The sequence below is a fragment of the Gopherus flavomarginatus genome, chromosome 3, assembly GCF_025201925.1.
Source record: "Gopherus flavomarginatus isolate rGopFla2 chromosome 3, rGopFla2.mat.asm, whole genome shotgun sequence".
Classification (NCBI taxonomy): domain Eukaryota; kingdom Metazoa; phylum Chordata; order Testudines; family Testudinidae; genus Gopherus; species Gopherus flavomarginatus.
Window position 1 is genome coordinate 58,370,010 of NC_066619.1, and position 24,207 is coordinate 58,394,216.

General features: G+C 44.4%; 2 protein-coding genes across 8 annotated transcripts in view; one reads left to right on the forward strand and one right to left on the reverse strand.

The window, feature by feature from the left end:
* Positions 1 to 24,207, reverse strand: part of CETN3 (centrin 3) — a 34,073-nt gene that overhangs the window by 8,204 nt on the left and 1,662 nt on the right. For 3 of the 6 annotated variants that reach the window (XM_050943937.1, XM_050943935.1, XM_050943936.1), the window contains exons 1-3: positions 9,028 to 9,204; positions 8,055 to 8,169; positions 4,653 to 4,844 (exon numbers count right to left, since the gene is read on the reverse strand). In XM_050943937.1, coding sequence (XP_050799894.1) covers positions 4,653 to 4,844; positions 8,055 to 8,169; positions 9,028 to 9,189 — 469 coding nt within the window. In that variant the 5' untranslated portion in view covers positions 9,190 to 9,204. Of the gene's footprint in view, positions 1 to 1,932; positions 2,176 to 4,652; positions 4,845 to 8,054; positions 8,170 to 9,027; positions 9,205 to 24,207 lie in introns of those variants that run through there. The other 3 variants (XM_050943934.1, XM_050943933.1, XM_050943932.1) reach the window with 3 other exon arrangements.
* The window catches only part of POLR3G (RNA polymerase III subunit G), a 45,529-nt gene continuing 36,634 nt past the window's right edge, over positions 15,313 to 24,207 (forward strand). For both annotated transcript variants that reach the window (XM_050943938.1, XM_050943940.1), the window contains exon 1: positions 15,313 to 15,666. The gene's annotated coding sequence lies outside the window, so the exon portion shown is untranslated. The remainder of the gene's footprint in view (positions 15,667 to 24,207) is intronic.

The following is a 24,207-nucleotide window of genomic DNA, read 5'->3' on the forward strand; positions in this document are numbered from 1 at the left end:
CTCAAATTGTGCTACTAGTGTACTGCTGTTCAAGTGCATTTTTATTATTTTGGAGAGAGAAAAATACCATACCCAGAATATATCTGAAGAATCCCTCAGACAACAAGAACTAGCTCATGCAGGTACAGCATTACATTTCTTGTGCCATATGCTTACCCCTGAAGCTACAAATCTGCCAACATAGGACATAAGCCACTGAAATGTGTGAAAAGTTCCTGAAAAACTTGACCTGTGTTTTGCTGCATGTCACCATGTAATGGATAGATTACAATTTTAAGTGTATAGTCTGTTTTTCAAGATGCATTCACACTGTGTGACTCAAATAAGCCAGTTTTCCAGTACGTCACTATTGCCTCCAAGCAGAGTCCCAGCTTGGAACCCTTTCCTAGACAGCTTGTACATCACAATCATGATTTTTAGTGGCAGACCCATAGATCAGGGTGGGGAAATTAATCATCCAGCCTGCTGCTTAATTTAATCTGGCCTGCAGCAAGTCTCTGCGCTGTGGGCTGGAAGCCCCGAGCCTTGATGCCCCCGCCCAGGGCTGCAGCCGCGAGCTCCGGCTCACCCTGTTGTGAGCGGAGCTAGGGTTGCCAGGCCGTTAAAAGTCTGGTCAGCTTTGCGCAGCTTCCCAGAAGCAGCAGGCATGTCTTGCCCCTAGGTACAGAAGTGATCAAGAAAACTCCATGTGCTGCCCCCAACCCCAACTGTGCAGCTCTCATTGGCTGGGAACCTTGGCCAATGGGAGCTGGGGGGAGGGGGTGCACTGCACACAGCTGCCTGGCCACGTCTCCGCAATGCCGGCGAGACATGGCAGTCGCTTCCGGGAGCAGCGCGAAGCCAGGGAACCTGCCTTAGCCCTGCTACGCCGCCGACTGAGAGCTGCCTGAAGCACCTCCAGGCCGGGGCCCACACCCCAAACTCCCTGCCCCAGGTTGGAACCCTCTCCCGCACCCAAACTCCCTCCCAGACCCTGCACCCCGAACCCCCTACCCCAGGTCAGAACTCCCTCCCAGAGCCCTCTGCCCTAGCCCAGAGCCTTCTCCTGTATCCCCAACTCCTCATCCCTGGCCCCACCCCATAGCCCACACCTCCAGCGGAGCCCGCACCCCCTCTGGCACCCCAACCCCCTGCCCTATCCTGCACCCTGAACCCCTCATTTCTGGCCCCACCCTGGAGCCTGCACCCCCAGGTGGAGCCCTCACTCCCTCCCCCCCCCCAGCCCAGTGAAAGTGAGTGAGGGTGGGGGACTGGAGTGAGTGGGGGGTGGGGCCACAGAGAAGGGACCGGCCCTCGGGGAAGGGGCAGGGCAGAGGACAGGGGACAGGGTAAGGGTGTTCAGTTTTGTGCAATTAGAAAGTTGGAAACCTTAGGGGAAGTCCCAAGCCTCCGCGCCACCCCGTGGGGCTGAAACCGTGAGCACTGGCTTGCCCCGCTGCAGGGGGAAGTCCTGAGCCTGCGCACTCCCTCCTTCATACTCCGTGTGGCTGCGTGTGGCTCACGATTTATTTTTTTCTGTGAGTTAATGGCCCGATAGAAAAAAAGGTTCCCCATCTCTGCAGTAGATCGTCAAATAGCTAGGACTTGGGCTTCTTTTCAGTCTTACCAAATTCTACCTCACTGGCTGATATCAAAGTGTATCCATGCAGCTTGGCCACTAGAGTATAGGGCAGGGGTTCTCAAATGTGGGTTGAGACCTCAAAGTGGGTCGTGACCCCATTTCAATGGGGTCGTCAGGGCTGGCTTAGACTTGCTGGGGCCCACAGCCAAAGCCTAAGCCCAAGGGCTTCAGCCCTGAGCAACGAGGCTAAAGTTACAGACCCCTTTCCTGGGGCTGAAGCAGATGCAGAGGCAAAGGTATGGAGAATTTTCTCCTTTACTTCTCTGCTGGAGCTTTTGCTATTGCTGTTAAAAATGTTTGTGCAGTAGAAGCCACTGAGAGGCTACAGGAGACTGAATGCTGCTTCAAGCAGTATTAAGTTGTGATTTAGTGTAGTTGGAAGTCGTGGATTTCATATGCTGTTCCACTCATGGTCCCAAAATACCACAGAAACCTGACCTCATGAAGCTCCAGCACAGAAGCTGTTAGAGAGGAGAGAATGATGCTCTGGAGCCGTACTTCAACTGCCATTTCTGCTCTCCAAGGACAGAACCAGTAGATTTGGGTAGCCTCCGCTAATGGAAGGGAAAGGGGACAAACTAGCATTGGTTGTCAGTGGACCTTTGTTCTAGCACAAAACAATACCATTTTAACATAAGAGGGCTGTTAACACAAAAGAGGTGTTATTTCTATAGTTATAGTATATTTTAAAAATGATACTAGTAGTCAGTTTTAGATATTTTTTCAGCAGGGAGAGTTGTAGCAAAGACGAAAAGATTTTGTTACATAGCCCAGATGTTTGGAGCTAAACAGAACAACGATTCACAGATTTATTTTTTTCAGAATGAATCTTTCAGTGTAAGAAACAGCATCAGTTTGCTTTAGAGAACTGAAAGAAACACAAAATCTTACAGAAAAACAATGGCATAGATCAATATTATGCTGTCAGTCTCCTACATACATTCCTGTACTTGAATACCTAATGAGAAAAATGAATGGTTCAGTGGATAATAGGAATGGAGACTTTCACTTCTAGGTCACCATTTTAAATTCAGAAACGTTAGCAGTGACCAAAAGTAGTTACAACTCAGTTATCTTTGCGAAATAAATTGGTGGTCTCTATTCAATTCCTGCTTACAAGGTGTACACATAACAAAAGTTACCATCACAACTGGCACCCTTGTTGGTAACTTCAGTAAAGAGGCCAAGGACTTAATATGCTTGCAGACTGAACTACTCTCTCAACCTTAGAAGTCCTTGTCATAAACAGATAGCTAAGGGTTAATGTCTCTTTCACCTGAAGCACCTGACCAGAGGACCAATCAGGAAACCGGATTTTTTTCAACTTTGGGTGGAGGGAATTGAGTGTCTAAGTCTTTTGTCTGCCTGCCTGCTTTCTCTGAGCTTTGGAGAAGTAGTTTTACTTTCTAATTTTCTGTTTCTAAGTGTAAGGACAAAGAGATCAGATAGTAAGTTCTATGGTTTCTTTTCTTTGGTATTTGCATGAATATAAGTGCTGGAGTGCTTTGATTTGTATTCTTTTTGAATAAGGCTGTTTATTCAATATTCTTTTAAGCAATTGACCCTCTGTTGTATCATCTTAATACAGAGCCCATTTGTATGTATTTTTCTTTCTTTTTATATAAAAGCTTTCTTTTAAGACCTGTTGGAGTTTTTCTTTACTTCAGGGAAATTGAGTCTGTACTCACCAGGGAATTGGTGGGAGGAAGAAATCAAGGGGAGATCTGTGTGTTGGATTGCTAGCCTGATTTTGCATTCCCTCTGGGGGAATAGGAAAGTACTTTTTGTTTCCAGGATTGGGAACAGAGAGGGGGAGTCTCTCTGTGTAGTTTCACAGAGCTTGTGTCTGTGTATCTCTCCAGGAGCACCTGGAGGGGGGAAGGGAAAAAGGATTATTTCCCTTTGTTGTGAGACTCAAGGGATTTGGGTCTTGGGGTCCCAGGGAAGGTTTTTCAGGGGGACCAGAGTGCCCCAAAACACTCTAATTTTTTGGGTGGTGGCAGCAGGTACCAGGTCCAAGCTGGTAACTAAGCTTGGAGGTTTTCATGCTAACCCCCATATTTTGGACGCTAAGGTCCAAATCTGGGACTAAGGTTATGATAGTCCTCTTTTCAAAAGAGCACTGAGGTCAACTGTGAAGATGCTGGTGCAGGGAGAGGTTGGGGGAAGAGAGGAAGGAGGAGACTTGCATCTACAGCTGTGTGCTGTACCTATTCTGAAGATAATTTGAGGATTTCAGCCTACAGCATTATTAATGTAGCAATTTTTGAGTACCAAATCCACTTAAACTTGAAGGAACTCACAGGACTTTTTCATTATTACAGTCACCCCATTTAAAGATGAAATAGTCCCAAAAGAAAGTATCTGATTAGAGTAGCATTCTAACTGATGAAGAAAAACTAACTACTATCATCATCACTTGTTTCCTAGCAGTGGTAGCTATGTGATGTGTTCATGTATGGCCTGTTTAGGCCAGAGATACTTAACTAACAGTCCTTCACTAACTCCTTAGTGGCAGTTGCTAATATATATAGCACTTACTCCTATGGATGGCCTTTTCAGAGACATCCTTTGTGATTTTCCTTTAGGATTTATCAATTTCACCATATTCAATAATTCAGTTAAGTATTTCGTGATTTGTGTGGAAATGACTGCAGTGTAGTTCAATTCTAGAAGTGGCATAATGAAGTTCCATATCTGACTCAATTAATTCCAGCTGCACCTTACTAGACCTCTAATATACCCCAGTTGTATCGGAGTTACCGGTGATCACGTTCAAACAAGAAAGAACCCAACTTAACTTTCAGGTCTCAAGATGTGTTTGCAGAGTTAGAAATGATTAAATAAAAAATAGTAATCAATCTCTTATTTTGTCAACTGAGCAAATTTGTTCTGAAAGTCATTAAAAGACAAAGAATTTAAAACTGACCACTTTACAGTCACTTCTCAGACCAGAACCACATTTTAAGTCAAGATTGGGACAAAACTAACAAGGCAAGATGAGTTTTGTTTTGTTCAGTTCAACACTTACTTTCTCCATCTCCATCTTTATCAAATTCTTCAATCATAGCTCGTAGTTCTTCATCAGACATGTTTTCACCCAGTTCTCTAGCAACACGGCGTAGGTTTCTCAAGCTTATTTTACCTGAGTCGTCATCATCAAATAATTTGAATGCTTTGAGTATCTCTTCTTGTGGATCTCTGTCCAATATCCAGTCTGTCACTAATGTAGGGAAAATAAGATACCATTTATTTCAAAAATGGCAATTTCACAGTGTCCCAGCTCTACTTTCTAAGTGAAGTTAGTCCTTTTTTCCTAAGCTTCTAGTTTTTAAAACTATTTCACCTGTTCAGATTTCTCTTAACTTTCAATCAGGCATTTTTAATTTACTATTAAAGGCTTAAACATTGGTATTTCTAGTTAGTTACAACAGTTTTTGCACAGTTCTTAAGTTAAGATCTGTTGAATACCCCAGACTCATCTTTGTTTCATGTCTTCCATTCAGTTTTAATGTCAACATTAAATTTTAGGATTGGGCCAGAAGAGAAGACTGTCTTCAAACACTGTCTCCTGTGAAGACAAGATGTCTGATTAGGATGTTAAATGTTTGCTGTATAACAATCAAAAGCGCCAGTTGGGGGACTGCATGGCTAGTGCAGCATTATTCCAAAACAAAAAAAGGATCAGTCTGGAAGAGGAAACTTAAGCCAAGTCTCTTCAGCACTGTGCACTTCAGATTTGACAGCAACTGACATGGTATAGTCTTAGAAAGGAAGCTTCAGGGAACCACTCTGAATCTGCCTTTCCTTCTCCTTTTTCTAGCAAAAGTGCCTTAATCATTGTCACTTCCCAATACCTACATTTTCAGAGCATAATTTATAGACTAGGACAGGGGTTTTCAAACTTCATTTCACCATGACCCCACTTCTCCCCCTCCTGCAGCCCCCATTGGCCTGGAGCAGTGAACCGCAGCCAGTGGGAGCCGCGATCGGCCCAACCTGAGGATGCGGCTGGTAAACAAACCGGCCCAGCCTGCCAGGGGATTTCCCTGATCAAGTGACAGACTGGCTTTGAGAACTACTGCCACAGAGTTTAAAATCATCACATTTTGTTGCAGACCCATTTATAAGCCGACCCCTACTCTATGATGCATCACTTTTTTACCAAAAATATCTGGCTTATGAATGAGTATATATGGTAAATAGAAGTATAAAAGTTGAGGGTGGAGAGTCACTGGACATATACTTTTTAACAGCACTTTACACTTTCACTGCTGCATTTTTCTAGTTCAGTTCAATATGCTTATGTCGCATTTATGTATTTATTTGTTTATCTTATTTCCTTCTATTTTCCCTGTATATCTTTCTCTTTGTGGTATGTTCAATTAAAATGGAGGTTGAAAAGCAGTTTAACCTCATTTGTACTTTTGATATGTAGACCTTTCCCACAGTACCAGTCTGCAGGAGGCTAAGTCTACACAGCCATAGTCTCTTTCAAATTGGTGCTCTGGGAAAAGCTCTACTATGCAGGATGTATAAATGTGATTGTGTTGCTTCTAAATTTTGTGGAATCCTCTTGATACTGAGAGAGAAGCAGTTGGGTACTAAAAAGCATAAGTATCTAAAAATGAGAGCTATGATACAAACGGCAACAAGAACAAAACAGTGAGGGTAATTAACCATTTCAACAAGTTACCAAAGGTTAGGGTAGATTCTCCTACACTGGAACTTTTTAAATCAAGATTGGATGTTTTTCTAAAAGATATGCTCTTGTTCAAACAGGAATAAAGTCAGGGAAGTCCTATGGTCTGTGTTTTACATGAGGTCAGACTAGATGATCACAATGATACCTTATGGCTTTGTAATTTATGAAAAAAGCCCCAACCCCCCCCAAGGCACTGAGGAGGCTTTTACTATATAAAGCAAGACACTAATCCAGGAAGGCTTAATCAATCTGGATTATTCTTTTTATCACATCCATTTGTGAGTCCTATAGCAGAGAAAAGCAAGACAAAATAATCTGTCGTGTCAAAATATTTCGCTAGTAATTGCTTCACCCATTTCTGGAAACAACAGAGAAAACATCTTCACACTTTGTACCTGTTAAGTCTTATATTACAGGACTTGCTATTTATGACTTTCAACAAGCCATTATAAATACTTCACCCCTGCTGGGGCTTACAGAACCATTTAGAACTTGCTATTGTTTGCAGATGGAATGAACTGTCTGGTTTAGTGAACTTGACAGGAAAAAATTAGATCTAAGCTCATAAATTTATTGTGGCTCTGCTGAAAATTTTGAGTGTATTGATTTAGCTTTAAAATAATCATGTATGTATAGAGGCATTACATTATTTGAATCATCTTAGTTGTCCTTTGACCGTGAAAAATTTAGATTTACTTATCCAAAGAGCACTCCAAAAAATTAATTGAAACATATTATCCTAAAAGACTGAAGATACAAAATATATGTAAATTAAAGATACAAAATATATGCAAATTTCAAAGAGGGTTCTTGACTTTATAAACCAAAAAACAAACATATAATAGTTTTATTCATTTTGTTTTTTGTGGTTCATTCCTATGTTTAAGCTAGTAAACAACTTGCGGTATAGTAGTGAAGACAATTAAGGTGTATTTCTTCCCTTCTAATTTACATCAAAGAAAACAAAATGTGGCTAACTAATTTTACTGTGCTGTAAATTCCTGTATCTCACATTCCTCCACTCAGTCCAGTTCATTCAGCTAGATGAAGTATCCCATACCAGTTAAGGAGAAAGGGCCAAGTGATTTTCACCAGAGCTGAAAGTGACTCAAAAGTTTAGAGATGAGTTCAGACAAGAGTATCACCTTCTTATGCTGTAAGTGGTTCTGTCCGGCTGAGCTGCCTCATGGCCACTCAAAGCAGGAATAGGGACAGAAGAATAGAAACTGTTTGAACATAAGGGATAAAAGGGGAAAAACAGGAAAGCACACATATAAGAGAAATTCCATCTCACCAGAAGCAGCACCTGTCAGTCAGACAAAGAGTACTTCCTCCAGAAAAATCACTCCTCATATGTAGCCGCAGTACAAAGAGTAGGGAGGTATGAATCAATTTAGCTAAGTTAAGAAAAATGCAAAAAGCCCCAAAACCATAGCAGGGAGGGGAGAGAGAGAGAGAGAGCGCGCACATGTATGCGCTGGCAATTAAGTGTTTCTTTAACATTTCTTTTTGATAGATAGGGGACCTAGGGTCAAAGTCTATTAAACTGAACATCTTCCATTAAGACCTCTTCTCACCCATCTTGAATCAACTGCAATGACAGTATTGAACACCAGAGTTACAAACTGACCGGTCAACCACACATCTCATTTGGAACCAGAAGTATGCAATCAGGCAGCAGCAGAGGTAAACAAAACTTTCAATATGTACTTGAAATCATATACGTACCAACTTCATTAAAATCTTCAAAGGTGATTTTGCCTGTTGCATCTCTATCATAATCTTTAAGTATTTTTAGTACATCAGCTTTTTTTACATCAAAACCCAAGGCTCTCATTGCCACCTTTTGGAATAAAACAGAAGTACAACAATATAACACCTTCAAAATATAGATCAGACGTCTCTTAATCCTTTTAAGAAGGAAATGTTACATAAAGCTATGCATTTTAGAGGGGAACTGTGTTCTTTATTTCAACTGTGAACATTTGTAGTTACCCTTCTACAGCTAAATTAAGAATCTTGGCATTCACTCTAAATCACACTTGTCAAATCCTTTCCCACTATATACACATGCAAACTCCACTGCAGATAAGGGTTATACAGGAAAGGGAGTTACTCTGTCTTATATGCCTCTGTTCTCCAACTGTCTCATCTTGAGAACCACAGTGTAGGTAATACCTAATCATACAGATATTGAACCTTTTATACAATAATGAGAGATGTGGTTGAAAGTATTTCCCTTGAGTCCTAATTATACTGTCCAAAGGTATAAAACATCCATACACCCCGACCCCCCACCAACAGTCCCCAGTTCTCCACCACCTTCATAAGACCTAAACTAGCTGAGCTTTGAAATAAGTGGCTGGAGGAATAAGGAGGGAGTTTGCATGGCTCTACAGAGGTAAGACATTCAAAGAACAGGAGTCACAAAGTAAATAACTCTTTTTTCTTCATTCTAGCATTGCATTCACAAAGCGACTGTAGGAGGCTAGCTAGCTATTTCCTCCCAGAGAAGCCCTACTAGTTACATAATAAGAGAAGTACTGCCCTCCAGAAAACATGATGCAGTATCAAGAGAACACTGATTTATACAGTATCTTGGATGCTGAGCACTCCTGAAAATAAGGCCAATTTATTTACCTGTCTAAATGTGGAAGTTCTTTTAGAAATATAGCCAAAAGTTAAGTGAAAAACAAGTTACCTTTAATTCATGATAATCTATTGCTTTATCTTTATCTGTGTCAAACAACTCAAAAGCATCTTTAATTTCTTGCTTCTGTTCTTCAGTCAGTTCTCTTCTTTTTTTCCTTTTGGTTTTGTCTACCGCAAGATCATTCCTACAAGTTAAAAAAAATAAGCTCATTGTAAATAATAATAGGATTTATCATTTTCAAAGCACATTACAAATGTAAACAATACAACAACATGCCTGGGAGGTATACAGATATTCTACCGATTTTGCACAAGAAGAAAAATGAGGAAGAGAGGCTCATGTGACTTGCCCAAACCCGAAGAGGGACTCTATGGCACAGCAAGGATTATTTATTTATATAGACTTGTAGTATAGTATCTAGGACATACTTCTAGAGCAGGAGTGGGCAAACTCCCTAAACAGCCTAACCCCTGCCCTCATCCACCCCATCCCACTTCCTGCCCCATGACTGCCCCCCTCAGAATCCCTGACTCATCCAACCCACCCTGGTCCTTGTCCCCTGACAACCCTCTCCCAGGAACTCCCCGCTCCTAACTGCCCCCCCGTGACCCCACCTCCTATCCAATCCCCCTGCTCCCTGTCCCCTGACTGCCCCGACCCCTATCCACACCCCTGCCCCCTGACAGGCCCCCCAGGACTCCCATGCCGATCCAATCGCCCCCTGCTCCCTGTCTGCCCCCTGGAACTCCCTGCCCCTTATCCAGCCCCCCCCCCCCCGGCTCCCTGTGCCTTACCATGCCCCTCAGAGCACCAGGACTGGCAGCCCCACCACCTGGCCGGAGCCAGCCCTGCCGCCTGGCCGGAGCCAGCCCCACTGTCATGCAGTCTAAAGCACTGGAGCAGGCCAGCAGCTCTTGCAGCCGTGCTGCCAGGCAGGAGCTTGCAGCCCTGCCACCCAGAGTGCTGGTGGAACGGAAAGTTGAGGCTATGGGGGAGGAGGGACACCAGGGGAGGGGCCGGGGGCTAGCTTCCAGGGCCAGGAACTCAAGGGCTGGGCAAGAGAGTCCCATGGGCCAGATCTGGCCCACAAGCCATAGTTTGCCCACCTCTGCTCTAGGCGCTCTAACAGTAATTAATAAATACAGTCTCAAAATCCACACATCTAATGATTTGCTCATACAGCTCTATATAACTTTTCACACCAACACAATAATAATCATAATCACTCCATATCTGACCACACTAAATCCCTCCTTTCAAATCCTCCCCAAATGCCCAAGAGACTAAACCAGGAAGGTTTTACTAAGGTTTTAATTTACTACTGGAATACTGATAAATCTGGCAAACCAAGTGGGACAGTGAACTCCAGATCAGAATACCTCTCGTGGAAAATGCCCTGTCGGTAGCCCCTTCCATTTAAACCGGGAGTGCCTCACATGATCATAAATATGTGTTTTCACACAGCTAGAGAGGCACTTTCTCAGGTAACAAGACCTTAAACCATTTCTTTTATTTATTTATATTTATAAAAAAGATACCTACTCTATACTCTGGGTTACAATATTACACAAAATTGCCATAAAATTTCTTTTGTACAATTCTCCAAACAACAAATAACGCTTCAAAGAAATGCATAAATTTAGCAATTTACGGGTTAAAACTTTAAAATCCTAAACTCTGCTGGAATGGCAACAAGGAGATAGTGAAAATGGAGCATGTTTCATAAGCACAAGCTGGGAAACTATATGCAGAGCAAACCGATTCTGCATTAGCTTCAGCTTGTTAATGGTCTCAAGATGTAGCACTATGTAGAGTATATTACAGTAGTATAGTCTTGTGGTGACAAAGGCAGCCAAAGCAGAAAAAAAACCCATGAGCCACAGTTACTACCTAAATATCTGGGAGAAAGCCAGGAACTAAGATGCCTGAACTACAAATAAATTACCATTGGCAGCCCCTTCGCTCCAATAATGGTGCAGACCCCCACCCTCCATCCCCCCAAAAAGCTCTTTTTAGTTCTTCTGATTGTAACCCCCAACTTTCCAATATTACTTCAAACTTGCCTCTTTTCAGCCAGTTAGGTCTTGTCAAAGCTTCACCTCAAGCAGAAAATGGGTCATTTGTTCCACTATACTGGCAGGGTCAGAAAGGACAGATAGGCAGAGGTGGATCTCATCAGAATCGCCCATCTCTACTCACCAATCCTTGTACTCTCAAAGACATGTGAAAAGGGATGACAATCTTATGTGCCTCTACAAGTAATACAAGCAATTTCTCAAACTATCAGCTGAGATGTCTCACAAGAAAAGACTGGAGCCTGTTCAGAGAGAGCAGCAAATAATCCTGTGGCACCTTATAGACTAAAAGACGTTTTGGAGCATGAGCTTTCGTGGGTGAATACCCACTTCGTTACATGCGTGTAGTGGAAATTTCCAGGGGCAGGTATATATGTGCAAGCAAGCTAGAGATAATGAAGTTAGTTCAATCAGGGAGGATGAGGCCCTGTTCTAGCAGTTGAGGTGTGAAAACCAAGGGAGGAGAAATTGGTTCTGTAGTTGGCAAGCCATTCACAGTCTTTGTTTAATCCTGAGCTGATGGTGTCAAATTTGCAGATGAACTGAAGCTCAGCAGTTTCTCTTTCAAGTCTGGTTGTGAAGCTTTTTGCAGCAGGATGGCCACCTTAAGGTCTGCTATAGTGTGGCCAGGGAGGTTTAAGTGTTCTCCTACAGGTTTTTGTATATTGCCATTCCTAATATCTGATTTGTGTCCATTTATCCTTTTCCGTAGAGACTGTCCAGTTTGGCCAATGTACATAGCAGAGGGGCACTGCTGGCAGATGATGGCGTATATTACATTGGTGGACATGCAGGTGAATGAACCGGTGATGGTGTGGCTGATCTGGTTAGGTCCTGTGACGATGTCGCTGGTTTAGATATGTGGGCAGAGTTGGCATGGGGTTTGTTGCATGGATTGGTTCCTGAGCTAGAGTTACTATGGGGCGGTGTGCAGTTACTGATGAGAATATGTTTTCAGGTTGGCAGGTTGTCTGTGGGCGAGGACTGGCCTGCCACCCAAGGCCTGTGAAAGTGTAGGGTCATTGTCCAGGATGGGTTGTAGATCCCTGATGATGCATTGGAGGGGTTTTAGCTGGGGATTGTATGTGATGGCCAGTGGACTCCTGTTGGTTTCTTTCTTGGGTTTGTCTTGCAGTAGGAGGCTTCTGGGTACATGTCTGGCTCTGTTGATCTGTTTCCTTATTTCCTCGTGCAGGTATTGTAGTTTTGAGAATGCTTGGTGGAGATTTTGTAGGTGTTGGTCTCTGTCTGAGGGGTTAGAGCAGATGCGGTTGTACTTCAGTGCTTGGCTGTAGACAATGGATCGTGTGATGTGCCCGGGATGGCAGCTGGAGGCATGAAGGTAGGCATAGCGGTCGGTAGGTTTTCGGTATAGGGTGGTGGTAATGTGATCATCACTTATTTGCACCGTGGTATCTAGGAAGTGGACCTCCCGTGTAGATTGGTCCAGGCTGAGGCTGATGGTGGGGTGGAAGCTGTTGAAATCATGGTGGAATGTTTCCAGAGTCTCCTTCCCATGGGTCCAGATGATGAAGATGTCATCAATGTAGCGTAGGTACAGAAGGGGCGTGAGCTGACGAGAGCTGAGGAAGCACTGTTCCAAGTCGGCCATAAAAATATTGGCATATTGTGGGGCCGTGCGGGTGCCCATACCAGTGCCACTGATCTGGAGATATATATTGTCATCAAATTTGAAATAGTTGTGTGTGAGGATAAAGGCACAGAGCTCAGCAGCCAATTGTGCTGTGGCATCATCAGGGATACTGTTCCTGCTCGCTTGTATTCCATCTGTGTGTGGGATGTTTGTGTAAAGAGCCTCTACATCCATGGTGGCTAGGATGGTGTTTTCTGGAAGGTCACCAATGCATTGTAGTTTCCTCAGGAAACCAGTGGTATCACGGAGATAGCTGGGAGTGTTGGTGGTATAGGGTCTGAGTAGAGAGTATACATATCCAGACAGTCCTTCGGTGAGAGTGCCAATGCCCAAGATGATGGGGAGTCCAGGATTTCCGGGTTTGTGGATCTTGGGTAATAGATAGATGAACTGACCGGGGTTATTCTACAAATCTGACACCATCAGCTCAGGATTAAACAAAGACTGTGAATGGCTTGCCAACTACAGAACCAATTTCTCCTCCCTTGGTTTTCACACCTCAACTGCTAGAACAGGGCCTCATCCTCCCTGATTGAACTAACCTCATTATCTCTAGCTTGCTTGCACATATATACCTGCCCCTGGAAATTTCCACTACATGCATCTGACGAAGTGGGTATTCACCCACGAAAGCTCATGCTCCAAAACGTCCGTAAGTCTATAAGGTGCCACAGGATTCTTTGCTGCTTTTACAGATCCAGACTAACACGGCTACCCCTCTGATACTATCCAGAGAGACTCCATCCCAACTCCCTCCACCTAGGGTTCACATACTGGTCAATATCTCATGGTCAATGGCATCAAAGGCAGTTGACAGATTCCTTATGATACAGCACCAAAACAGAAAGCCAAAATGGCATTAAGCAATAGCTGAAAACACCAAGACAATGCACCAAGAGCTGCTAACAGAGTACTAAGGGACCTCAAGAAAAGTTGCTGAAAGATCATAAAACTTTTAAGGTACCTTAACTTATGTAAAAAAAAAAATTAACTAACAAATCAAAGCATAGAGGCAGCATATGGTCTAGGTCGGGGTGGCCCACTTGAGCCTGAGAAGGAGTCAGAATTTACCAATTTACATTGCCAAAGAGACACAGTAATACGTCAGTAGCCCCCCCATCAGCTCCCCCACCCTGCTCCCAGCACCTCCCACCCACCGGCAACCCTGATGATCAGCATCTCCTCCTCCCTCCCCACACATCCCGATCAGCTGTTTCTTGGCATAAAGGAGGCTCTGGGTGGGTGGAGAAGTGAGGGCATTGCAGGCTCAGCGTAGGGGGCAGGAAGGGGTGGAGTGGCGATAGGGCCTGTGGCAGAGCCAGGGGTTGAGAACCCCCCCTCCTGCCCACATTGGAAAGTTGGCACCTATAGCTCCAATTCCAGAATCAGTCCTATACAAGGAGCAGCATATTAACTTCTGACGCGCCACATGTGGCTCTGGAGCCACAGGTTGGCCAGCCCTGGTCTAGGTGACAGGGCAGTGGCCTGGTGATCCAGGCCAGAAAACCCAGATTCAAATCCTGCCTTTAACTATTAACCTGCTGTGTAAGCTAGAACAAGTCACTCTACCTTTGTGTACATGTCTTCCCTTTCACCTTTTGTCTGTCATCTCTCTCTCTCCAAGGCAGGGACGAGTGGCTCTCTCTATATATACACTTTTGTACAGTGCCCAGCACAGCGGGACACCTATCTTAGCTGGAGCATCTAAGACCCTACTGCACTATAAATAATAATGCCAAAAAGGTATCTTTAGACCCAGTGCTGACGTGCCCCACAGCAAGAGCTGAGGATATCCCAAAAAAGAAAATCCAGGTAGCCAAAGTCTCAAAGTAAATTAAGGTAACTTCTAAGCATGACCAAAGACACTCCAAAAACTTGAAAAGAAGCACCCCTTTTTGTGAACATAAGATACTCGCACAAACATTAGGAGAAATCCACTACATGATGAAAATCACAGAAAAGAGGAAACAAATAAAAGGATTCCTGAAACTACACACAGATGAATTGAAGTGGAGAGATGGAGTGGCAACTGAAATGATGTAGCCTTGAGGAAAGCTTATTTGCTAACTGTGGTTAAAAATTAAGTGATTGGAACATTTTGGAGGCTGCAAATGTAGGTTCAAAGAACATACAGCCTCTGGCCACTACAGCTACCGTTAATGGCCAAAAACCTTCAAGCCTTGCTTACACTAGAAAATTGTTCCTAAATATTTTCCACTGTTGCTACCTTCTGTTCAGTTCCCTAAGAGGTAGCAAGAGCACAAGTTTAGACAGCACAGCAAACAGCTATCAGCGCTTTGCCTACATGACTTCTCCCAAAAGTCACTACCACATATGGAGCTGAGACGATGGTGCCAGTAGCAATGGTGGGAAATTCTAGGAAATATACCCTACTATAAACAAAGCCTTGCACTAGCAAGCTGAGGTCCAGGTGAGAATGCTAGTGGTTAGTATCTATAAATTCCAATTTCTAATACAGTACTCTTTAGATAAATAGCATGCACAAAAGATTTTTTAAAAAATCCTTTAAAACATACACATTAAGGCTTTTTCTGCTCCCCTGCACATTTTTAAAGAAAATATTTGCAAATATTGTGCAAGTGCATCTTTCTTTCTCTTGGCATGTGAGGATAGATGAAGTTCTTGAAAAATATGGATACAGCATATTGTATAGCATGCATGTAGGGAGTGAGAGCTGTGAGGATGTTGTGAACATGATAGTGGCTGATGGCTACTGCTGAAGTGTCAACAGCGTGGAACTGGAAGCCTGCACACACAAGATATGCATAAAGGGTCAGCTGGTGCACGCGCAAGGAGTAGTTGTTACATGCTGGGGATACATGTGCTAGATTACATAAGAACGGCCCTACTGGGTCAGATCAAAGATCCATCCAGCCCAGTATCCTGTCTTCCAACAATGGCCAGAGCCAGGTGCCCCAGAGGGAATGAACAGAACAGGTAATCACCAAGTGATTTATCCCCTGTCACTCATTCCCAGTAGTAAGGCTGTTTGGATGTTAAAGGATTACAGTAGTGTGTAGATCCCTAGTGATTACTGTATAGTGCATTCACAAGGGTATTTGTTAAAGGGAAGAAGTGTTGATTCAGGATAAGGGGTGCAGGTGTTGTTTGGATATAGAGGATTGTTTGCTAAGGGGGACTCAATACAGTTTGGAAATATTGATGGATGACCCCAGGGAAATTTGCTTGGAGGGTATCTGTTTAGAGTGGGAATGTCAGGTTGCGCACAGGGATGTTTGCTTTGGTAGTCTTGAAGGTATTGTTATCCTCTGTGTATACACACACATTGGCATTTTACTGGGGTGTTATTGGATATGGATATGCGTTGAGGGTGTTTGTTCAGGATAAAGGTGTTAGCTTGCAGTAAGAATGCTGGATTGCAGATGAGTGTATTCACTCAAGTTGTTGCTGCATGCGAGGTGTTTCTTTGCAGAGGGAGTTCACTGTGTGGACTGGCTGGTGTTGGGTTGCGTGCATGTGGATGCATTGGTGACTGTTCCATGAGGGCTACTGACATGATGCTAGAGCAGTAGTTCTCAAACTTTTGTACTGGTGCCCCTTTCACATAGCAAGCCATTGAGCGTGACACCGCGCCCCCCCCCCCGCCCTTAAATATAGATTAAAAACACTTCTTAATATAACACTATAAATGCTGGATGCAAAGCGGGGTTTGGGTGGAGTCTGACAGCTTGCAACCCCCCATGTAATAACCTTGTCATAAACAGATAGCTAAGGGTTAATGTCTTTTTCACCTGAAGCACCTGACCAGAGGACCAATCAAAAAACCGGATTTTTTCAACTTTGGGTGGAGGGAACTGAGTGTTTTTGTCTTTGTTGTCTGGCTGCTTTCTCTGAGCTTTGGAGAAGTAGTTCTGTTTTCTAATCTTCTGTTTCTAAGTGTAAGGACCAAGAGATCAGATAGTAAGTTATATGGTTTCTTTTCTTTGGTATTTGCATGAATATAAGTGCTGGAGTGCTTTGATTTGTATTCTTTTGAAATAAGGCTGTTTATTCAATATTCTTTTAAGAAATTGCCCTGTATTGTGTCATCTTAATACAGAGAGACTATTTGTATTTTTTCTTTCTTTTTTATATAAAGCTTTCTTTTAAGACCTGTTGGAGTTTTTCTTTACTTCAGGGAAATTGAGTCTGTACTCACCAGGAAATTGGTGGGAGGAAAAAATCAAGGGGAGATTTGTGTGTTGGATTGCTAGCCTGACTTTGCATTCCCTCTGGGGGAATAGGAAAGTACTTTTTGTTTCCAGGATTGGGAACAGAGAGGGAGATTCACTCTGTTTGGATTCACAGAGCTTGTGTCTGTGTATCTCTCCAGGAGCACCTGGAGGGGGGAAGGGAAAAAGGATTATTTCCCTTTGTTGTGAGACTCAAGGGATTTGGGTCTTGGGGTCCCCAAAAAAGGTTTTTCAGGGGGACCAGAGTGCCCCAAAACACTCTAATTTTTTGGGTGGTGGCAGCAGGTACCAGGTCCAAGCTGGTAGCTAAGCTTGAAGGTTTTTATGCTAACCCCCATATTTTGGACGCTAAGGTCCAAATCTGGGACTAAGGTTATTATATGGTGTGCAGCTGGTGGGAGATAGACAGAATCCAGAAGCCAGTAGAAATATTATATTTTTCGTTTCTCTGCTAAGGGCTTTTTAGCAGAGAGAAGCAGTTGGTTTTAAAAGGGAACCAGAGAGAATTTTTTTTTTCTGCTCTCTCTGGCAGTTTGTGGCTTGCATGTTAAGCAGAAGTCGTTAAGGACTATTAACAGTCTTTTGTCACACAATAGCACTCCCATTGAGAGTCATACCAGCACTATATGAATGCAAATAAAGTGGTTTTTCTGGTTTCCCTTCATTGAACATTAGCTAGAGAGAGAAAAGGAAAAAAGCACTGTTGCTAGGCAGACTCCAGGAGGCAACAGAACCTGCAGTTCAGAAGATAAACACCGGAGGGCACCCCAACACAAGAAAACAGGAACCATGACTTCTAAGGCAAAAATTGACGCCGAAGAACAAATCAAAGAAGCTGAACACAGGCGACAACTGGAAATAAAACAAAAAGAGATGGAGATGAAAGAAAGAGAAGAACAGATCAAAGAGGCAGCCTACCAAAGAGAACAGGCAGCCTACCAAAAAGAACAGGCAGCCAAAGAGGCAGCCAAGGAGGCAGCACACAAAAGAAAACTAGAAGAAGAAGAGTTGGCCCACAGAAGGAAGCAAAAAGAAGAAGAGGTGGCCTACCGAAGGAAACAAGCAGAAGAAGAGTCGGCTCACCACCGAGAAATGGAAAAACAACAAAAAAAGAATGAAGAGAAGGAAAAACAGAGAAAACATGAACTGGAGTTGGCAAAAGCTGGGCTGCCTGTGCCAGCCAACCCTAACAACCCGGCGCCAAATATTGCTCCACAGCCCAGGAAATTTCCCACCTACAAGGCAGGTGATGACACCGAGGCCTTCTTGGAAAATTTTGAAAGAGCCTGTCTTGGGTACAAGATCCCCGAAGACCAGTACATGGTAGAATTGAGGTCACAGCTCAGTGGACCTTTAGCAGAGGTGGCAGCTGAAATGCCTAAGCACCAAATGAATGACTATAAACTTTTTCTAACCAAGGCCAGATACAGGATGGGGATAACCCCAGATCATGCCCGTCGGCGCTTCAGAACCCAAAAGTGGAAACCAGAGGTGTCATTTCCCAAACACGCCTACTACATTGCAAAAAACTATGAGGCCTGGCTAACAGGAAACAACATTCAAACCTTGGAAGAACTGAACCTCCTCATACAAATGGAGCAGTTCTTGGATGGTGTTCCTGAAGACATCACGCGGTACATACAAGATGGAAACCCCAAGAATATCGCTGAGGCGGGGGAAATTGAAGCCAAATGGATGGAACTGGCAGAAAGCAAGAAAGCTACTGTCAAGGGGAACGATTACCCCAGGGGGCACACAGACCATAAACCCTACAACCGAGGACAGCCAAAGACCCCACATACCACCCAAGTAAAGCCACAGATACCCTACCCTTCAACCTCACCAGTCTCCAGTAACTCACCTCGGCCCAGTGACCCATCAGATGGAAGATGCTTTAAGTGTAATGAACTGGGACATATCAAGGCCAAGTGTCCCAAGAACACCATGCGAGTGCAATTCATTACACCACCATCACACCAAAGATCCCCAGGCCCGGATGCCTCTCAAATACCCTTGGAGCGAAGGGAAAATTTGAGAGTGGGCGGAAAGAAGGTTACTGCGTGGAGAAACACGGGGGCACAAGTGTCAGCTATCCACCAATCCTTCGTTGACCCCAAATTCATCAACCCGAAGGCCAAAGTTACAATTTACCCCTTCATGTCACAAGCTGTAGACTTGCCTACAGCTCAACTGCCTGTCCAGTACAAAGGCTGGTCAGGAATGTGGACTTTTGCAGTCTATGACAATTATCCTATCCCCATGCTACTGGGGGAAGACTTGGCCAACCAGGTGAGGCAGGCCAAGAGAGTGGGAATGGTTACACGTAGCCAAACCAGGCAAGCTTCCAGACCCATTCCTGTTCCTGAACCGTCCACAGAGGCCCCGTCTGTGTTACCAGAGACCCAGACAGAGGTAGTGGACCCGGATTCCATGCCTACCACTGAAACAGCCACAGCATCTCCAGTCCCAGGCCCGGAACTGGAACAGCAACCAGCACCAACAAGTGCAACTACATCTTCAAACTCAACGCCAGAGGGCGCCAGCGAGCCAAAACTGGCAGAAGCCACAGACAGCCATACCCAAAAGGCTCGGCCAGAGCCTGAAATACCCTCAGGTGCACCAGCGGAGAGCGGTTCACCAGCAACGGAAACAACCCCATCACCTACATCGCTTCCAGAGGGACCAAGCCCAAGTCCACAGTCTGAGGAAGAACTGGTGACCCCAGCCTCAAGGGAACAGTTCCAGACTGAGCAGGAAGCAGATGACAGCCTTCAGAAAGCTTGGGCGGCGGCACGGAGCACCCCACTGCCTCTCAGCTCTTCTAATCGATCCCGGTTTGTTATAGACCAAGGACTTTTATACAAGGAAATTCTTTCTGGTGGACACCGGGAAGAATGGCAGCCGCAAAAACAGTTGGTGGTTCCAACTAAGTACCGGGGAAAGCTCTTAAGCTTAGCCCATGATCATCCCAGTGGCCATGCTGGGGTGAACAGAACCAAGGACCGGTTGGGGAAGTCCTTCCACTGGGAGGGGATGGGCAAGGACGTTGCCAAGTATGTCCGATCTTGTAAGGTATGCCAAAGAGTGGGTAAGCCTCAAGACCAGGTCAAGGCCCCTCTCCAGCCACTCCCCATAATTGAGGTCCCATTTCAGCAAGTAGCTGTGGATATTCTGGGCCCTTTCCCAAAAAAGACGCCCAGAGGAAAGCAGTACGTACTAACTTTAGTGGACTTTGCTACCCGATGGCCAGAAGCAGTAGCTCTAGGCAACACCAGGGCTAACACTGTGTGCCTGGCCCTAACAGACATCTTTGCCAGGGTAGGTTGGCCCTCTGACATCCTTACAGATTCAGGGTCTAATTTCCTGGCAGGGACCATGGAAAAACTGTGGAAAACTCATGGGGTGAATCACTTGGTTGCCACCCCATACCACCATCAAACCAATGGCCTGGTGGAAAGGTTCAATGGAACTTTGGGGGCCATGATACGGAAATTCATCAACGAATTCTCCAATAATTGGAACCTAGTGTTGCAGCAGTTGCTGTTTGCCTACAGGGCTGTACCACATCCCAGTTTAGGGTTTTCACCATTTGAACTTGTGTATGGTCACGAGGTTAAGGGGCCATTACAGTTGGTAAAGCAGCAATGGGAGGGGTTTACGCCTTCTCCAGGAACTAACATTCTGGACTTTGTAAGCAACCTACAAAGCACCCTCCGACACTCTTTAGCCCTTGCTAAAGAGAACCTAAAGGATGCTCAAGAAGAGCAAAAGGCCTGGTATAACAGACATGCCAAAGATCGGTCCTTCAAGGTAGGAGACCAGGTTATGGTCTTGAAGGCGCAACAGGCCCATAAGATGGAAGCATCATGGGAAGGGCCCTTCACGGTCCAAGAGCGCCTGGAAGCTGTAAACTACCTCATAGCATTTCCCAATTCCTCACTAAAGCCTAAAGTGTACCATGTTAATTCTCTCAAGCCTTTCTATTCCAGAGACTTACAGGTTTGTCAGTTTACAGTCCAGGGAGATAATGCTGAGTGGCCTGACGGTGTCTACTACGACGGGAAAAAAGACGGTGGCGTGAAAGAGGTCAACCTCTCAACCACCCTGGAACGTCTGCAGCGGCAACAAATCAAGGAGCTGTGCACTAGCTTCGCCCCACTGTTCTCAGCCACCCCAGGACGGACTGAACGGGCATACCACTCCATTGATACAGGTAATGCTCACCCAATCAGAACCCCACCCTACCGAGTGTCTCCTCATGCCCAAGCCGCTATAAAACGGGAGATCCAGAACATGCTACAGATGGGTATAATCCGCTCATCTACCAGTGCATGGGCATCTCCAGTGGTTCTGGTACCCAAACCAGATGGGGAAATACGCTTTTGCGTAAACTACCGTAAGCTAAATGCTGTAACTCGTCCGGACAACTATCCAATGCCACGTACCAATGAGCTATTAAAAAAGTTGGAACGTGCCCAGTTCATCTCTACAATAGACTTAACCAAGGGGTACTGGCAAGTACCGCTAGATGAACCTGCCAAGGAGAGGTCAGCATTCGTCACCCATGCGGGGGTGTATGAATTCAATGTCCTTCCTTTCGGCCTTCAAAATGCACCCGCAACCTTCCAAAGGCTGGTAGATGGTCTACTAGCTGGACTGGGAGAATTTGCAGTTGCCTACCTCAATGATGTGGCCATTTTTTCAAACTCCTGGCCCAAACACCTACTACACCTGGAAAAGGTCTTTGAGCGCATCAGGCAGGCAGGACTAACTGTTATGGCCAAAAAGTGTCAAATAGGCCAAAACAAAGTAACTTACCTGGGGCACCAGGTGGGTCGAGGAACCATAAACCCCCTACAGGCCAAGGTGGATGCTATCCAAAAGTGGCCTGTCCCACGGTCCAAGAAGCAGGTCCAATCCTTCTTAGGCTTGGCCGGATACTACAGGCAATTTGTACCCCACTACAGCCAAATCGCTGCCCCACTAACCGACCTAACCAAAAAAACCCAGCCAAATGCAGTTAAGTAAACTAATAAGTGTCAAAAGGCCTTTACCCAACTTAAGGCAACGCTCATGTCGGACCCTGTGCTCAGGGCCCCAAATTTTAACAAGCCATTCCTAGTAACCACGGATGCATCTGAGCGTGGTATAGGAGCAGTGCTCATGCAGAAAGCAACAAATCACAACTTCCATCCTGTCGTGTATATGTAAAGGTGTATGTGTTGTATTAATCTGTTTATTTTCAAGTTCTACAAGGAAATCGCCGCCAGTCAGCTTCCCCACTGTCTGCAATTTGGGGGGCGTGTCATAAACAGATAGCTAAGGGTTAATGTCTCTTTCACCTGAAGCACCTGACCAGAGGACCAATCAAAAAACCGGATTTTTTCAACTTTGGGTGGAGGGAACTGAGTGTTTTTGTCTTTGTTGTCTGGCTGCTTTCTCTGAGCTTTGGAGAAGTAGTTCTGTTTTCTAATCTTCTGTTTCTAAGTGTAAGGACCAAGAGATCAGATAGTAAGTTATATGGTTTCTTTTCTTTGGTATTTGCATGAATATAAGTGCTGGAGTGCTTTGATTTGTATTCTTTTGAAATAAGGCTGTTTATTCAATATTCTTTTAAGAAATTGCCCTGTATTGTGTCATCTTAATACAGAGAGACTATTTGTATTTTTTCTTTCTTTTTTATATAAAGCTTTCTTTTAAGACCTGTTGGAGTTTTTCTTTACTTCAGGGAAATTGAGTCTGTACTCACCAGGAAATTGGTGGGAGGAAAAAATCAAGGGGAGATTTGTGTGTTGGATTGCTAGCCTGACTTTGCATTCCCTCTGGGGGAATAGGAAAGTACTTTTTGTTTCCAGGATTGGGAACAGAGAGGGAGATTCACTCTGTTTGGATTCACAGAGCTTGTGTCTGTGTATCTCTCCAGGAGCACCTGGAGGGGGGAAGGGAAAAAGGATTATTTCCCTTTGTTGTGAGACTCAAGGGATTTGGGTCTTGGGGTCCCCAAAAAAGGTTTTTCAGGGGGACCAGAGTGCCCCAAAACACTCTAATTTTTTGGGTGGTGGCAGCAGGTACCAGGTCCAAGCTGGTAGCTAAGCTTGAAGGTTTTTATGCTAACCCCCATATTTTGGACGCTAAGGTCCAAATCTGGGACTAAGGTTATTATAAACCTCACAACCTTCTAAGTGGTCCTGACCCCCAGTTTGAGAAACCTTGTGCTAGAGAACTGTTACTGAATGAGTAGGTGGGACAGCTGCCTGTGATGGGTGTTCACTGAGTATTTGTTTACTGCATACTCTTACAGAAATTGCTTCTCTTCATCCCCTGGAAAAAGGGCAGAAAATTCTGATGGATGACAGAGTACTCTATCAGAAATTACTTGCTCTCACCTTTCCTCGCCCCATTTACTTTGTCAGTAACACTAGCCTAGACAACTCTTTGCTACTCACACAAACATCTCCATGCTTTCTTCCATGGTGACCTTATACCAGGAACTCTCACCAAAACCCTACACCTCTCCTATTATAAATTATGTATTACATGTATTGCGATAACATCTAGGAGCCCATTATGCACCAAAATCCCATTGGGCTTGGCATCGTACAACAGCACAAAAAATTGCTACCTCAAAGCATTTATACTTGGGATTCCATCATCAGCAACCAGCCCATGGTGTAGCTGTACCAGTGCAAACAAAGCATATACAAAAAAAACTAAGGCTTGCACCAGCTGAACCCACCTTGCACTCTTCTGATCCCTAGCTGGTGAAGAGTTTACGTATGGGACCACTCCAGCCATTGAAATTTTGTGCATTCCAGCCTCTAGGCTTCTGTACTTTATGAAAGGCCTAAAACAGCCCACAGTTAGCTACAGAGTGGGGACGTGGAAAAGTAGTTCAGATCCACCCTTCATTGATTCTAATCTAAGACCAAAAGGGACCACTGCGATCACTAGTCCAACATCTTGTATTATCACAAGCCATAGACCTTTCACAATATAATTTCTAGAGCATCCATTTTAGGGATCCAAACTTGATTTAAAGTTTGTCAGTGATGGAATATCAACCATAAACCTTGAGAAATTGTTCCAACTTTACTCACTTCTTCAGCTGTAGGAATGAAGTTCACATTTTTTAAAAACTTAAATACATTAGTTACCTTTTAAGTTCTTTGGAGTCAGTACTGTGTCTACCCAAGTATTTGTTTAACACTTAGTAAAATGGAAGTTTGATCCTGAAAAGTGCCTTAGTACAATACTGAAATGCAAATAATAAATTACTAGCACCACC